At 61.7% G+C, this 14389-nt stretch overlaps 1 protein-coding gene across 3 annotated transcripts; it reads left to right on the forward strand.

Moving 5' to 3' along the window:
• Positions 1–315: 315 nt before the first annotated feature.
• Positions 316–11217, forward strand: LOC127461961 (integrin alpha-L-like). Of its 3 annotated transcripts, XM_051770214.1 has the most exons (29): positions 316–390; positions 706–814; positions 927–1021; positions 1556–1614; positions 1711–1825; positions 2084–2214; positions 2695–2840; positions 3693–3837; positions 4453–4597; positions 4833–4900; positions 4975–5107; positions 5569–5717; positions 5917–6048; positions 6447–6650; positions 6731–6858; positions 7513–7643; positions 7723–7868; positions 8437–8550; positions 8636–8848; positions 8957–9064; positions 9148–9227; positions 9310–9396; positions 9481–9556; positions 9629–9745; positions 10045–10125; positions 10340–10453; positions 10520–10606; positions 10785–10895; positions 10988–11217. In XM_051770214.1, exons 1-29 carry the CDS (start codon positions 333–335, stop codon positions 11111–11113), a joined length of 3408 nt encoding a protein of 1135 aa, XP_051626174.1. In that variant the 5' UTR covers positions 316–332; the 3' UTR covers positions 11114–11217. The 3 variants fall into 3 exon arrangements, with proteins under 3 accessions (XP_051626174.1, XP_051626173.1, XP_051626175.1); XM_051770213.1 differs by having other exon boundaries at positions 6487–6893; XM_051770215.1 differs by lacking the exons at positions 10045–10125; positions 10340–10453 and having other exon boundaries at positions 6487–6893.
• The last annotated feature ends 3172 nt before the right edge of the window (positions 11218–14389 follow it).

Genomic DNA, 14389 nt, shown 5'->3' on the forward strand with positions numbered 1-14389 from the left:
TTTGGGACCCCCTCCAATTCTGGTTTCCCCCCCTAAGGTCATCATCCCCCAGCATCACTCACAGTTCTCTGCCTCCCCTAGTTCTGTCCCCCACCCCCCAGTTCTGTCTCGCATTCAGTTCTGTCCCCCTCCAAATTCTGCTTCCCTCCAGTTCCGGGTCCCTCCTGGTTCCTTCCCCCCTGCCCTAAAATCCTGTCTCCCCCCCAGTTCTGTCTCCTCCCGTTCTGGGTCGCGGATGCCCGGGGCCCCCTGGTTCTGTGTGGGAAGTTTGTCACCCTCCCACCACAGGAAGGAAATGCGGGGGTGGGGTAACACGGGGTGACAGTGACAGTATGGCGGCTGTGGGGCACGGTGGCATCATCAGCATTGTCTTCGGGGTGCTGTTGGCCGGTATGGGGGCACTTGGGGCCCTGACCCATGGGGGGATGGGGGTCTCTATCCCACAGCAGGGGAGGTGGGGAGCCCTGACCCACTGTGGGGGGGGTGGGAGCAGCTAGATGCCCAGATCCTTCCCATGCTCGGGGGAAGGAAGTGAAGCCCCATGTTGGCGCCATGAGGCCTGATGATGGGTGCCCCCTGCTTATGGAAGGGACCTGGGACCCCCAGTTATGGTGCTCAGAGAGCTGGCTTCCCTCTGTGTGTTCATTTGGGTCTGTGGGGGGAACGGGAGCTCCTCTCACCCCTTCCCCCTCTCTTGCCCCATAGCACTGCCCCACATCGGAGCCTTCAGCATCCACCCGGTCCCACATCGGGTCCTGACCCCCGGCCAGGGCCGGAGCTTCGGGCACCAGGTGTTGCCACTGGATGGGGCCCGGTAGGAGATAGGGGCCCTGAACACCTGAATACCCCAGTTGTGGGGCCCCCCTGACCCCAGGGATCGGGGGTTCCGGGTGGCTGGGACGCCCTGACCCCACCCCTCTCTCCAGAGTGCTGGTGGGGGCCCCGGCAGAGGTGGGAGATGGGGGGCAGCTGTTCCAGTGCTCGGTGCAAAGTGGGGAGTGCCAGAAGGTGCAGCTGGAAGGTGGGAATGGGGACATTAGGAGGGATTGGGGTGCCATTAGGAGTGGGTGTGGGGTGAAATTAGAGGTGGGGATGGGCTGGGATTACAGGTAGGGTTGAAGTGGAATTAGAGGTGATTTGGGTGATATTAGGATGAGAGTGGGGTGGGGGTGGGTTAGAGAGAACTGGGAGTGGGTGGGGTTAGAGTGGGGTGAGATTAGGGTGGGATTGGGATGGGATTAGGGATTGGATTAGGGTTGGGGGTGGAAGGGATTTGGAGATGGGTTTTGAGTGGGAGTGAGGTGGTACTGGCGTGGGATTAGGGTGGGATTAGGGTGTGGGTGGGGGTGTGGGTGTGGGTAAAGTGGTTTTAGGGGTGGGTTTGGAGTGGGGACAGGATTAGGGTGTGATGAGGATGAAATTATAATAGGTGGTGGGGTTGGGAGGGGGTGGGGATGAGGTGTCATTTAAAATGGGGGAGGGGTAGGATTAGGGCAGGATCGAGTCTGGATTAGGATGAGATTGGGACAGGATTAGGAATAAACCCCATCCCCAGGGAACAGCACCCGGACCCACATAGGAATGGCCTTGGCCCGGGATGGTGATATCACAATCGTGAGTCCGACAGTTTCCCCACCCAGGGGAAGGGGGGCCCATCCCACCCCCCTTCCCCTCAGCTCCACCCCTTGCCCCTTTCTTCCCCCTCCCCAGGCCTGTGGCCCCGGCTCGACCCATGTCTGCGATCGCAATGTCTACACGAACGGGGTCTGTGTCCTGCTGGACCCCCAGCTGAGAACACGGCAGGAGCTGATGCCTGGATACCAAGGTGAGGAGCCCGCCCCAGAGATGGTCCCCCACCCCTTGGAGAACAGGGTCACCTCATGGCTGACCCATGGTGGCCATGGTGCTTGACCCTGGTGGCTGACCTGTGGTTGACCCAGGGCTGACCCATAGGGACCATGGTTGACCCATGGAGGCCATCATGGACCCACAGTGACCCTGGCTGACCCATGGGGCCATTGAGCCATTCCCTGTGCCCCCCCTACCCTGGTGCTGACCCCCCAGTGGCCCCCCCTGACCCCAGGCTGCCAGCGGGGCCCGGTGGACCTGGTGTTCCTGTTCGATGACTCCAGCAGCATGAGCACCTCCCAGTTCAAGGCCATCCGGGACTTCATGGTGGATGTGATGGAGAAGCTGCAGAACACCTCGATCCATGTACACCCCGGGTGGGCGTGGGCAGGGGTGGGAGTTCAGTGGAGTGATGTGCAGGGGGAAATGGCGTGGTGTGGGGCCTACAGGGGCCAGTATAGGGGATGGGGGCCATAGGGGGCACTGTGGGGGATGGGATCTATAGGGGGGAGTATGGGGACTATGGAGGCACTGTGGGGGATGGGGGCCATAGGGGGCACTGGGGGGGTTGGAGGTGGAGGCTATGGTGGCACTGTGGGGGCAGGAGCTATAGGGGGCACTACAGGGGGATGCGGGGGGACTTTAGGGGGCACTGCAGTGAGGGAGGCTATAAGGGGCAGTGTGGGGGATGGGGGCAATCGAGGGCACTATGGGGATGGGAGCTACAGGGGGTACTTTGGGGATGGGGTCCCTGGGGGCACTGTGGGGGCACTGGGGGCAATGGGGGACTATGGGGGGCTCTGGGCCCACGGTGGGCTGGACACTCAGAGCAGCCCCTGTGGGCAGTTTGGGGCGGTGCAGTTCTCGGACAGGGTCCAGACCGTGTTTACGCTGAAGGAATTTGCGGCCCGGCCACAGCCCCGGGAGCTGCTGCAGGGGCTGGAACAGCACGGGGGCCTCACCGACACCTTTGCTGCCATCGGCTTCGTCGCGTGAGACATGCCCTGCCCCACAGCTGCCCCACTGCCCCCCGGCTGCCCTCCACTGTCCCCCCCTGTCCTGGCCACCCCTTATGCCCTACACCATCCTCCACTCCCTCTCGCCACCCTGCAGCACTGCCCTCCTAATGCCATCTCCGTGCCTCACTGCCACCCCCACAGCAGGGCAGCACCCCCACTGCTGGCCCCCAGAACCACCCTGATCCCCATTGCACCCCACTGCCACTTCCCACTGCCCCTTTGCCCCACTTCTGCCCCACCCCATTGCACCCCACTGACTGCTGCCCCTGTGCACCCCTGCACCCCACTGCCAACCTCCAGCACCCGCCTGTGCCCCACTGCTGTCCCTTGGTTGCTCCCCACCACCCAGCACCCCATTGTCCCCCTGCTGTCCCCCCACTGCCCCTCCTCCGCCTCACTACTGCTCCACTGTTGCCCCCCTGCTACCCCCTCAGTGCCACCTACTGAGCCCCAGTGCTCCCCCAGCTGTGCACTGAGTGCCCCCAGCCCCCACTGCTGCCCAGAGCTGCCTTCCAACACCCTCAGCACCCCCCGTCCTCTGAATCTGCCCCATAACCACACCACAGCACCCTACTGCCACCCCCAGCCCCCAAACCCATAGCGACCCCCCAGCCCTCCCTGCACCTCCCATTGTGCCCCCAGTCCCCAATTACCCCCAGCTCCCACCACACCCCAAAATCCCCAATTACCCCCAGGCCCCACTATCCTCCAGCCCCTCAACCGCCCCCCTATCCCCCAGTGCCCCTGCCCCCCAGAACCAGCCCCGGTGCCCCCCACCTGCCCGGTGCTCCCCGCTGCAGCCCCATCAGTGCCCCATGTCTGCAGGAAGGAGCTGTTCTCGGAGGAGGCGGGGGCGCGGCCGGGGGCACGGCGGGTCCTGGTGATGATCACTGATGGTGACGCCACCGACCACGACCCAAAGGCCCTGGACGTGGCCGAGGAGCGTGGGATCCACCGCTACGTCATTGGGGTGGGTGGGCAGGGGTGTGGTCGTGTTGGGTGTGGCTGTGAGGCCATGATGGAGCTGGACATGGTGGGCATGGTCAGGTGTGGGCGTGGTTATGGTGGGACTGGTAGTGGTGTGGGCATGGCCATTGTGTGGGAGTGGTCATTGTGTGGGTGTGGTCATTGTGTGGGCATGGCCATTGTGGGAATGGTCATGACTGGGTGTGTTATTGGGTGGGAGTGGTAAGTAGGTGTGGTTGGGGTGGCGTGGTCACAGTGGGCATGACCAGTGGTGGGTGCAGCAAGGAGTTGTGGTGGTGGGTGTGGCCAGGAGAGGGTTTGGTGGAGCTGAGTGTGGTGGGTGTAGTTGATGTGGGCATGGTCATGAGTGGGCGTGGTCAGGTGCGACTTAGGGGTGTGGCCCTTTGAGGGTGTGGCAAAACAGATCACAAGTGGATGTGGTCATGGTGGGATTGGCAGAATGGCTCACGTGAGTGTGATCATAGTGGGCGTGGCCCTGGGTGGGCGTGGCTGTGGCTGCCCCATCCTGAGGTGCCGGGATGGGGAGGGTGGGAGGTGGGTGGAGGGGATGGACAACATCCACCCCCCACCCCAGCAACGCCCACCCCTCCCGGCACAGGTGGGGAACAACTTCAACAGTCCCGACACGAAGCGCTACCTGCAGCAATTCGCCTCCGGACCCGGCTTCGTGAAGGTGCTCGAGAGCTTCGAGCGGCTCCGCGGCCTCTTCCAGGAGTTGCAGGCGCGGCTCTACAACATCGAGGGTACCCCGGCACCCCCTACTTCCCCAGTCAACACGTCCCCCTCCCCAGAAGCCCGACTGCAACATGGAAGAAACCCCAAAACTGGCTGGGGGTTGCACCCCACCTGCCACCCTAATTAACCCCTTCTTTCCCAATTAGCCCTTCCCTCACCCCAATTAACACCTCCCCCACCCTCAAGTCTGATACCCCCAGTCCCCTCTCCCCTAGTTAACCTTCCCCCGTCCCCTCTGCCCAGGTACCACCCAGCTGCACAGTTTCCACTTGGAGATGTGCTCCAGCGGGATCAGCGTTGATGTCATCCAGGTGGGTTGGGGAGAGAAGGGTTGGGGGAGAGGGGTGTCCTTGTGCTCACGTGACCCTCTCCCCCCTCCCCCCAGGGCCGGCGGGTGACGGGGGCTGTAGGGGCTGATAACTGGGCGGGGGGGCTGCTGGAGCTGCTGGAGCTGCAGGAGAACGAGACCTTCGTGCCCAACCCCCACCCAAAGGAGAGCAGGCCCGAGGGGTACCTGGGTGAGAGGGGTTAATTAGAGGGGAGAGGTTGATTAGGGATGGGGGAGGGATTATATGGATGGAGGAGGGGTCAATAGGTGTGGGGAATGGGAGTTAATTGGGGGGAGAGGTTAATCAGGGGGATGGAGTGGGGGAGGGGTTGAATGTGTGGGACACGGGTTGAGAGAGTCGGGGGAGGGGCAATCTTGTGGGGGGAGACCCTGGGCTGGAGGGCTCAGCACAGGTGGGAAGTGGGATCATGGTGGGGGTTCAGACCCAACCAGGAACCAGGTCATAATTGTGACCCTAACCCAGGGTGACCATTGGGACCCCATCCCAAAGCTCAGAGTGACCAGGTCATCACACCTTGGTGACCACCTTGACCCTGGTGACCCCAGGCCAGGGACACGTGGTGACCAAGGTGACCCCAACCCTGGGGACCAGGATGACCCTGGTGACCCTGGTGCCCCACTGCCCCCCAGGCTACGCCTTGGCCGGGCTGCGCGTCCCCGGCCGGGCGCTGGTGGCTGCAGGTGCCCCCCGTCACCTCTACGTGGGTGGGGTCGTCCTCTTTGAGGTCCCTGAAGCCACTGGGGACTGGAAGGCGCTGCAGACCCTCGAAGGGGAGCAGGTATGGGGGGACAGGGTACTCCTGGGTGTCCCCACTCCCCCCACGTGACACAAGTGTCCCCTCACAGGTGGCGTCCTAATTCAGGGCCGCCCTCTGTGCCATGGAGGAGGGCCCCATGGGTGTCCCCACCCTCTCCCAGGTGACACGTGATCCCCATGGGTGCTCCCACCCCCCCATTGACACGTATGTCCCTCCACAGGTGGGGTCCTATTTCGGGGCCACCCTTTGCGCCCTGGACCAGGGCGGGGGGACGGTGGCACTGCTGGTGGGGGCCCCCAGCCACTACGATGGGCGCTGGGGAGGACGAGTGCACCTGTACAGGTGGGAGGAGGTAAGGGGGGCACCCCCACCCTGGGGTCACCACCAACCCCCAGAAGTGGGGGGGCACATGGCCAGGGACGTTGGGTGACTGTGGTAACCCCAAGCCAAGCCCATGGGATGGGGGTGACCAGGAGGACCCCGACCCAGGGAGGGTGGAATGAAGGTGACCAGGGTGACCCCATCCTGAGGAATGTAGTACTAGAGTGATCAGGGGTAACAACAGCCAAGGGTGACCAGGACCAGGGTGACCAGAGTCCTGGCAAGACCGGGGTGACAACCAACCAGAGATGTAGGGTCACCACAGTGCCAGCAGCTTGGCGACCATGGGGTAACCACAGTGACCCCCACCCAAGGTCCATGGGATTGGGGTTGGCCAAGGGGATCCCCATAATGTCTTTGTGCCCCCAGGATGCCCTGCACCCCTCTGGGCAGCTTTATGGTGCTCCAGGTCACCCCTTGGGCCGTTTCGGGGCGTCGCTGGCCACCCTGGGAGACCTGGACGGTGACAACCTGCCAGAGGTGGCTGTGGGGGCCCCGCTGGAGGACGAGGAGCGTGGGGCTGTCTACATCTTTTGGGGGCATCCCGGGGGAGTGGAGCTCCACCCCCGCCAGGTGGGACCTGGGGACAAGGGGGAGCAGACCCCCACCAGGGGAGGGGACATCAGGGGCTGAGGTGTCCTCTCCCCCCTCAGAGGCTGCAGGGAGACATGGTGGCCCTGGGGCGTTTTTTCGGACAGGCGGTGGCCGGGGGCCTGGACCTGACGGGGGATGGGCTGGCAGACATGGCAGTGGGGATGGAGGGACACGTCGTGGTGATGAGGTGACATGGGGGGACATAGGGGACACAGGGTGGAGGTGAGGACATGGGGACATGGGGATGTGGAGGTGGGGACAGGGATGGTGATGGGGACATGAATGTGGGGTTGTGGGGAGAGTGATGGGGGCACGGGGTTGGAGACAAGGATGTGGGGGTGGAGATGGGGACACAGGGTGGGAACACAGGGACCCAGTGGGGTTGGAGAGGGGAATGGAGATGTGGAGACATGGGGATGGGGACAGATGGTAATGGAGTCATGAAGGTGGGAATGTGGAGGTGGGGACATGGGACAAGAACATAGGGACATGAGACAAGGACATGGAGACATGGGTGGTGATGGTGGGATGGGGACATGGGGTTGGATGAGGACGTGGGGGTGGGGACAGGGGGATGGGGACACAAGGGGGGGGCAGGGACATGGGGATGGGGACACGAGGGTGGGGACAGGGACATGGGGATGGGGACATGGGGGGTGCAGATGCAGGCATGGGGACACAGGGATGGAGACATGAAGGCAGCAGTGGGGACAAGGGCATGGGGGTAAGTCCAGGGAGGAAGGGCACTGGGGAGATATGGGGTACATGGAGGGACACGGGGTGGTGACACAGCCAGTGCCACCCCTGATATGTCCCCTCCCCCATGTCCCCTCCCCTGTAGGTCCCGCCCAGTGCTGAGGGTCACCACCAACTTGACCTTTGACCCTCCTGTGATCTCAACCCGCGGGGTCGACTGTTCTGATGTCACCATTGTCACCATTGTCACCCTCCAGCTCTGCCTGCACCGCCCAGGTCTGGGGAGGGGTGCCTGGGGGCACTCCAGGAGGTGCTGTGGGGGTTACTGACTTTTCACCCTGACACTGACCTCCAGGTGACCTGCTGACCCCCGTGACCTTCCGGGTGGATGTCGACCCGCAGCTGGCACAAGGTCGGGGGGAATTCAGGGAGGGGCAGCGGAGCTGGGACGGGGAGATGCAGCCAGGGCTGAGCTGCCAGAGCAAGGAACTGAGGGTGCTGGTAGGGACCCACTCCTGGGGCCAGGATCCACAATTAGGGGTGGGACCTACACTTGGGGGGTGTGATCCACACTTGATGGGGATAAGATCCACACTTGGTGGGGAGGTATCCACACTTGTAGGGGCGGAATCCACACGTGGAGGGGTGCGATCCACACTTGGGGGGGTGGGACCTATACTTGGAGTGTGGGACCCACACTTGGGGGGCCGAGATCTACACTTTGGGGGGACAGAAACACATTTGTGGGGGTGGAATCCACACGTGGAGGGGTGGGATCCACACCTGGGGGGCAAGATCCACATTTAGGGGGTGAGATACCACTTTGGGGTGGGGTGGGGCACACAATTTGGGAGGCAGAACCCACACTTGGGGGATGGGATCCAACTTTGGGGTAGGGGTGAGACCCACATCTGGGGGACGGGACCCACACTTGGGGGGCAGAGGGGAACCAGTACTTGAGGGGAAGAACGTAGTTTTGGGTGTGGAGGACCCACACGTCCAGAGTGTGGCTGGGGTGTTACCCCCTACTTCTGGGGTGCCCCCCAACCTTATGCGCCTTGTGCCCCAGCCCTGCCTCGAGGACTTTGTCACCCCTATCCGTGCCAGTGTCACCATTGCCCTGCCCGAAAGGGACCCCCCAGGGCCCATCCTGCCTCCCAGCACTGGCCCCACCTGGGTCGAGGTAACACCACAGAGGCACTGGGATGTGGGGCACGATGGGTGGGGTCCCCAAAATTAACCCACCCCCTTCTTTCCCTGCCCCATAGATCCCCTTCGAGCAGAACTGTGGGGACGATGAGGTGTGCAAAGCTGACTTGGAGGTCAGGGTGATGCTGGGGGACGCAGCTGTTTTGGGGGTTCCCAGCGCCGAACTGAGGGTTCAGCTGATTGTGGACAACAGGAGGGAAGATGCTTATAAGGCGGCCCTACAAGTGCAGCACCCCCCGGGGGTCTCCTATCGGTGGGCCCGGGCCAGCCAGGTATGTGAGGTGCCCCACATGGGGATCCCAAAATATGGGGGGAGGGAGGGCAGGGGAGGGACAGGGGGGTTTGGGGCCCACAGATCCCAGCCCCCCATCTCCCCCCAGGCCTCTGCCCCGGTGCCCATCACCTGCTGGGACGCTCAGGGCGCCGAGGGGCAGCCGTGGGGCCTCTCCTGCAACCTCAGCTACCCCATCCTCCGTGCTGGCTGGCAGGTGAGATCTGTGGGGCCACACCCTGGGGTCGGGGGTCACTGTGGGGTAGCCCCCCGAGTCACCCCAACTCTGCCCAATGCCAGGTAATGGTGGAGGTGACCTTTGACCTCCAGCAAAATGCCACGTGGGGGAAATCCGTGGGGCTGATGGCGACTGTGAGCAGGTGGGATCTGTGGGGTGGGGATGGGTCCATGGAGTGCTGTGGGGCAGGGAGGTGACACCTGTGGGTCTTACCTGTCCCATAGTGAGAACGAGCCCAACATCACCCTCGAGGACAACATAAAATCCTGGGATGTCCCTGTCCACTTTGTCCTCGACCTCGTGGCCTCCTGGTGAGCCCCACACATTCCTGCTCCATGGATTTGGGGGGGCCCAGGCATCTGGGCCCCACTGATCCCCACCTGCCCCACACACAGGAAAGAAGACTCCACCCCCCACCTCAACTTCACCCCCCCCCAGCCCCACAACAAGACACTGCGGCACCACTATCGGGTGAGCCCCCTGAGTGATCCCTCCCATCCCTCTGCCCCACAGCCCTTGCTGACCCCCAGCTCTGCCCCACAGGTGGAGCTTCTCCGTGCCCCCACCCCGGGCAGCCCCAAACCGCAGGCGACACCCTTCGTCCTCCTGCCCCAGGTGCTGCCTCACGGTGTGGCCGTGGCTGCCCCCCAGGTGCAAGTGGTGAGTGGGGGGCTCTGCCCCATAAGGTGCCCCTCTGAGCCCCTCCCTCCCAGATACAAGGGGCAGGACCCCCTTCCCCCAACTCAACCCCTGCCCTCCAGCTGACACCTGTCCCCCAGCTCCCTCCTGCCCCTCAAAGGTCCTTCCTGCCTTCTACTCTCCTTGAACCCCAGGTGACCCCCTATCCCCCAAATAACCCCTTCCCTTACTGACCCCTTGATCCCTGCCCCCAGTTCACCCCCCTACCCCCCTTGACCCCAGCTCCACCCTTGTCCCCCAACTCACCCCCTGCCCCGCAGGATCTGGGGGGCCCTTGTGTGGCTGTGGAGCCGCAGTTGGGGGACGCTGTGGGGCAGGAGCTGAACAGGAGCATCGCCGAGGTGAGGGGGGGTGGGGGGACCCCAATATCGGGTTGTAACTGGGGTGTACTACAGAGTGTGGGGGGACCCCCATACAGGGGTGCTCTGAGGCAGGGAGATCCCAATGTGGGGGTGCTCTGGGGCCCCCACAGTTGTGGGGCACTGCAGAGTGCCCCCCTCATGGTGGGGGAGGGGTAGGGCCCTAACTTTGGGGTCCCACCCCTCCCACCCCCAGACTTGCTCCACCCCCCACCTGAGGCTGTTCCGCTGCCCCCCGACCCAGCTGACCCCGGGGGTCCCTGTGGGGGTCACCGTCAGTGCTGCCCTGCGGCCCCTCCCCCACAGCCAGGTACCCCTGCCCCCACCCCTCCTCCACCCCAAAGCCTCCCCCCCTCTAACCCCTCCCCCACCACAGGGACCTGCCCACTCCCACTTTTGCTCCGCCCTCTGGCTCACTCTGGTCCCGCCCTTTCTGGCCACGCCCCAATTCCTCCGAGCTCAGGTAATGGTGGGGAGGGGCTCTGGGTCTATAGAGGGAGGGGCTCTGGGATGGGGAGGGGTCTATTTGGAAGCCACGCCCCAATTCTTCTGTCTACAGGTAATTGTGGGGAAGGAGCTGCCCCATAAATTGGGGCAGCCCCTCCCCCACGCCTGACCTTGACCCCTCCCCCTCGTTTTAGGGGGTCACGGAGGTCGAACTGCTGTGGGAAGTCAACCCTCTCCCCGGCTACGTGGGGGGAGGGGTGGGGGGGCTGCTCCTCCTCCTCCTAATCGTCCTCGGCCTCGCCAAGGTGAGGAGGGGGGGCTCTGTGAGTGGTGGAGGGGTGAACCCCACTTTTGGCGTGCCCCTCCCCTCCATTCTTACCCTGCCCCTCCCCCACAGTGCGGCTTCTTCCGGAGGAATTACCGGGAGCGGATGGAGCGGGAGGGGCCAGAGGAGGGGGAGGGAGAGGGAGAGGAGAGTCCCCCGAGTGGGGAAACCCCCAAAGAGGGGGACTCACCCTCCTGACCTGCACTGCCCCTCCCTCACGGGGTAAAGTGGTTCTGGGCCCCTCCCCCCCCAAAGGGGTTTCCAGCCCCCCCCCTCACCCCAATAAAAGGCTCTCAGGCCCCTCCCCCACCATAACGGCTCCTCCCATTGTCTTCACTGGGTTTACTGGGAAGCCCTGAGAAAAGGGTGAGGGGGGGGGGGGGGGAGAGGGAAGGGTCATGACGCTGCCCCTCCCCCTCTCCAAGCTGGTTCTGAACACAGGGGAGGGGCCCAGGGTTCATTAAACCCCCTGCAGCACATTGCCCACCCTCCTCCCTCCTTGTGTGGCCTGTACCAGCCCCCAGGGTGGGCGCAGGCCCAGGGGAATGCCCGAACCCCTGTGCCTGACACAGGTGAGGGGCACCTGAAATCTGAAGGGCTGGAGCGTGTCCAGAGCTGGGAACAGGGCTGGAGAAGGGGCTGGAGCAGCAGGAGCAGCTGAGGGAGCTGGGCCGGCTCGGCCTGGAGAAAAGGAGGCTCAGGGGGGACCTTCTGGCTCTGCAACTCCCTGACAGGAGGGGGGAGCCAGGGGCAGTTGGGCTCTGCTCCCAGGGAACAAGGGACAGGAGGAGAGGGAATGACCTCAAGCTGTGCCAGGGGAGGGTCAGGTTGGATGTCAGGAGAAACTTCCATGGAAAGCATTGTCAGGCATTGGAAGGGGCTGCCCAGGGCGGTGGTGGAGTCTCCATCCCTGGAGGTGTTCAAGGAACTGGATGTGGCACTTGGTGACAAGGGGGATGTTGATCACAAGGTGGGACTCGATGGTCTTGGATGGATTTTCCAACCTCAGTGATCTCGTGATTCTGTGAACTGGGGTGTGTAGTGGCCCACTGGAAGGCAACTGGGAGGTCTGGATGGACAACTGGGATGTCTAGTGTGGGAAACTGGGAGGTTTTATGGGGTCAAATAATTGATGCGCTGGCCCACTGGGGGGCAATTGGGAGATCTGGGGGACAACGCCCCCAGGGTACCCCCAAACCCACCCAGGGCTCCAAAACGTGGGGTCCAGGATGTCAGTGAGGATGGCCCAGGGGTCGCCAGGGCATCACAGGGGCTCCTTTCCTAAAGACTTCTGCTGCCATGTTCCCCTGTATGATGATGTCATCGAGGTACTGCTGGTGTTCTGGAGCGTCACCCTTCTCTAGTGCGGCCCGGATCAGTCCATGGCCGATGCTGGGGCTTTGTTTCCACTCCTGGAGCAGTCAATTCTAGGGGTACTGTACACCCCTCCTAGTGAAAGCAAACTGTGGCCAGCACTCTGCTGCCAAAGGAATGGAGAAAAACATGTTTGCAATGTCAGTGGTGACACCACTCAGCTACTTTGGACTCCAGTTTGTGTGGAAGCTCCAGCATGTCCAGCACAGCAGCACCCAACAGTGGGGTGACTTCATTCAAGTCACAATAGTCCAGTCAGTCTCCATTCTCCACCAGACTTACCCACAGGCTAAATGGGGCTGTTGAAGAGTGAGTGGGTCTTGCTGACCACTCCTCAGCTCTCCAGTTCCGGGATCCTCTTGTGGATGGGGATCACCGAGTGTCGACTGGTTCAGTACTGGCAGCAATGCACTGTTGAGGTGGCAACTGGCACCTGCTGTTCGTCTACCTTCAAGAGTCTCCCAGCAGAAGGATTTTGTGACAGTCCAGGCAATGTGTTCATTTGCTTAATCCCTTCTATTTCCACAGCAGCAATTCCAAAGGCCCATCAATGTCCTTTTGAGTCTTTGAAGTACCCATTCCAGAGGTAGCCAATGCCTAGGATAATGGGGCATCTGGGCCAGTTACAAGGGGGTGTTTCTGCCAGTCCCTCACGATCAAGCTCACTTCAGCTTCCAGCATTGTCTTTAGACACTCCTGTCACCCCAGAAATGGAAATAGTCTCTGGTCCTACCTGTCCTGATGGCGTTAACGTACACTGAGCACCAGTGTCAGCCAGCGCCTTGTGTTCTTGTGGGTCTGATGTGCCAGGCCATCGGATCCACACAGTCCAATAGACACGGTTGTCCCGTGCCTCTACCTGGCTAGAGGCAGGGCCCCTCTAACACTGGTCTTGGTTATGGCCATCACAGCTCTTTCACATCCTGTGAATACACATGGGAGGTACCTTCTGGCGGGTCAGATCCTTGCCCATGGAAAACCTGCACTGCACTTACTCTCACTGACTTCCTTTTTTCTCTCTCCTTCAGTTCTTGTCCTCGCCCTGCCAGGGCACGGGTAGGTTTCCTGTCCCACTGTCTCTTGTCTTCCCCATGGTCAAGTAGGAAGGACCACAGCTCAGTTCATGGGGTCTGTCCCCTTTCTCTAGCTGGAGGTCATCTGGCTCTGACCTCGGAGGCTCTGGTTCACACTGCTGCCACATGGAAACTGTTCTCCTTAATCTCTCCTCTGAGATTTTTCTGTTCATCTTTTGCCTCTGCATTTAGTGCCTCAAGACTCTCAACCAATGTCCCTGCAGTAGAAATAAGGGCCTGTAGTGGGGTATGGACCATGCCACCGTACATTCTGAGTTTGTTACAGAGCCCACTGTCTCTCAGTTTCCCTCAGAATATGTAGACACCAGGAGACTGGATGGCCCCTGGCGTGAAAGGCTCCACCACATCTGTGACGTGCACCTGACCCGGTTGGGGTTGCTATTGGGTTGCCTGTCCCTTCCAAAAAGTACCTCTAACAGTGCCATTTCCCTCAGGCATAGGATCCCTTCCTCCATGGTCTTACAGGCCACTTTATGATGATGCTCCTGCAGGCTGTCCCTATAAGCAAACTTCTCTCTCACACTTGTTAGAAGCTGTGCGCAGAGAGAAAGGGATTTTGATTCCCTCAGAAACACCTGCTCAATGCCCACATCCTGGACCAGAGATCCCAAAAACCTCGTTTCGGTGCCATCACGTTGCAAACCTTCATCCATAAGGACCCAAACTCGGACCAACCAGGTGAAAATGGGCTCGCTCGGGTGTTAACATCTTTCTGCAGACTGCAGAGGTTGTCAAAGGACAGGGACTCAGTGATGCTCTCTGGCTGTGGGTCTGCTATCTGTGAGGGTGCTGCCTCCTCATCATCGTCCACCGGACGAACTGATTTGGTCTTATATTTCCTTTTTTTGGATAGGGGCAACTTCTATTGGCCTGGACTGTTCTCCTAGTTTAGCTACATCCTGAGTCACCATGGTGCCAGGTGTTTTACTCTCTTCCCCCTGGAGGTGCTGCACCAGACCAAGCAGATTTTGGTAGGCAGTGGCCAAAGCCTCGCATGCAACTACCA

Source organism: Manacus candei, unplaced genomic scaffold (genome assembly GCF_025592945.1).
Source record: "Manacus candei isolate 608988 ecotype Guabito, Panama unplaced genomic scaffold, ASM2559294v1 h1tg000117l, whole genome shotgun sequence".
Classification (NCBI taxonomy): domain Eukaryota; kingdom Metazoa; phylum Chordata; class Aves; order Passeriformes; family Pipridae; genus Manacus; species Manacus candei.

Coding starts and splice junctions, on each gene's coding strand:
- LOC127461961 (XM_051770213.1), top strand. CDS start 333: ATGGCGGCTGTGGGGCACGGTGGCATCATCAGCATTGTCTTCGGGGTG. Junction 8,849..8,956: donor GGTGGGCCCGGGCCAGCCAG/GTATGTGAGGTG, acceptor ATCTCCCCCCAG/GCCTCTGCCCCGGTGCCCAT. Junction 10,607..10,784: donor CCCAATTCCTCCGAGCTCAG/GTAATGGTGGGG, acceptor CCCTCGTTTTAG/GGGGTCACGGAGGTCGAACT.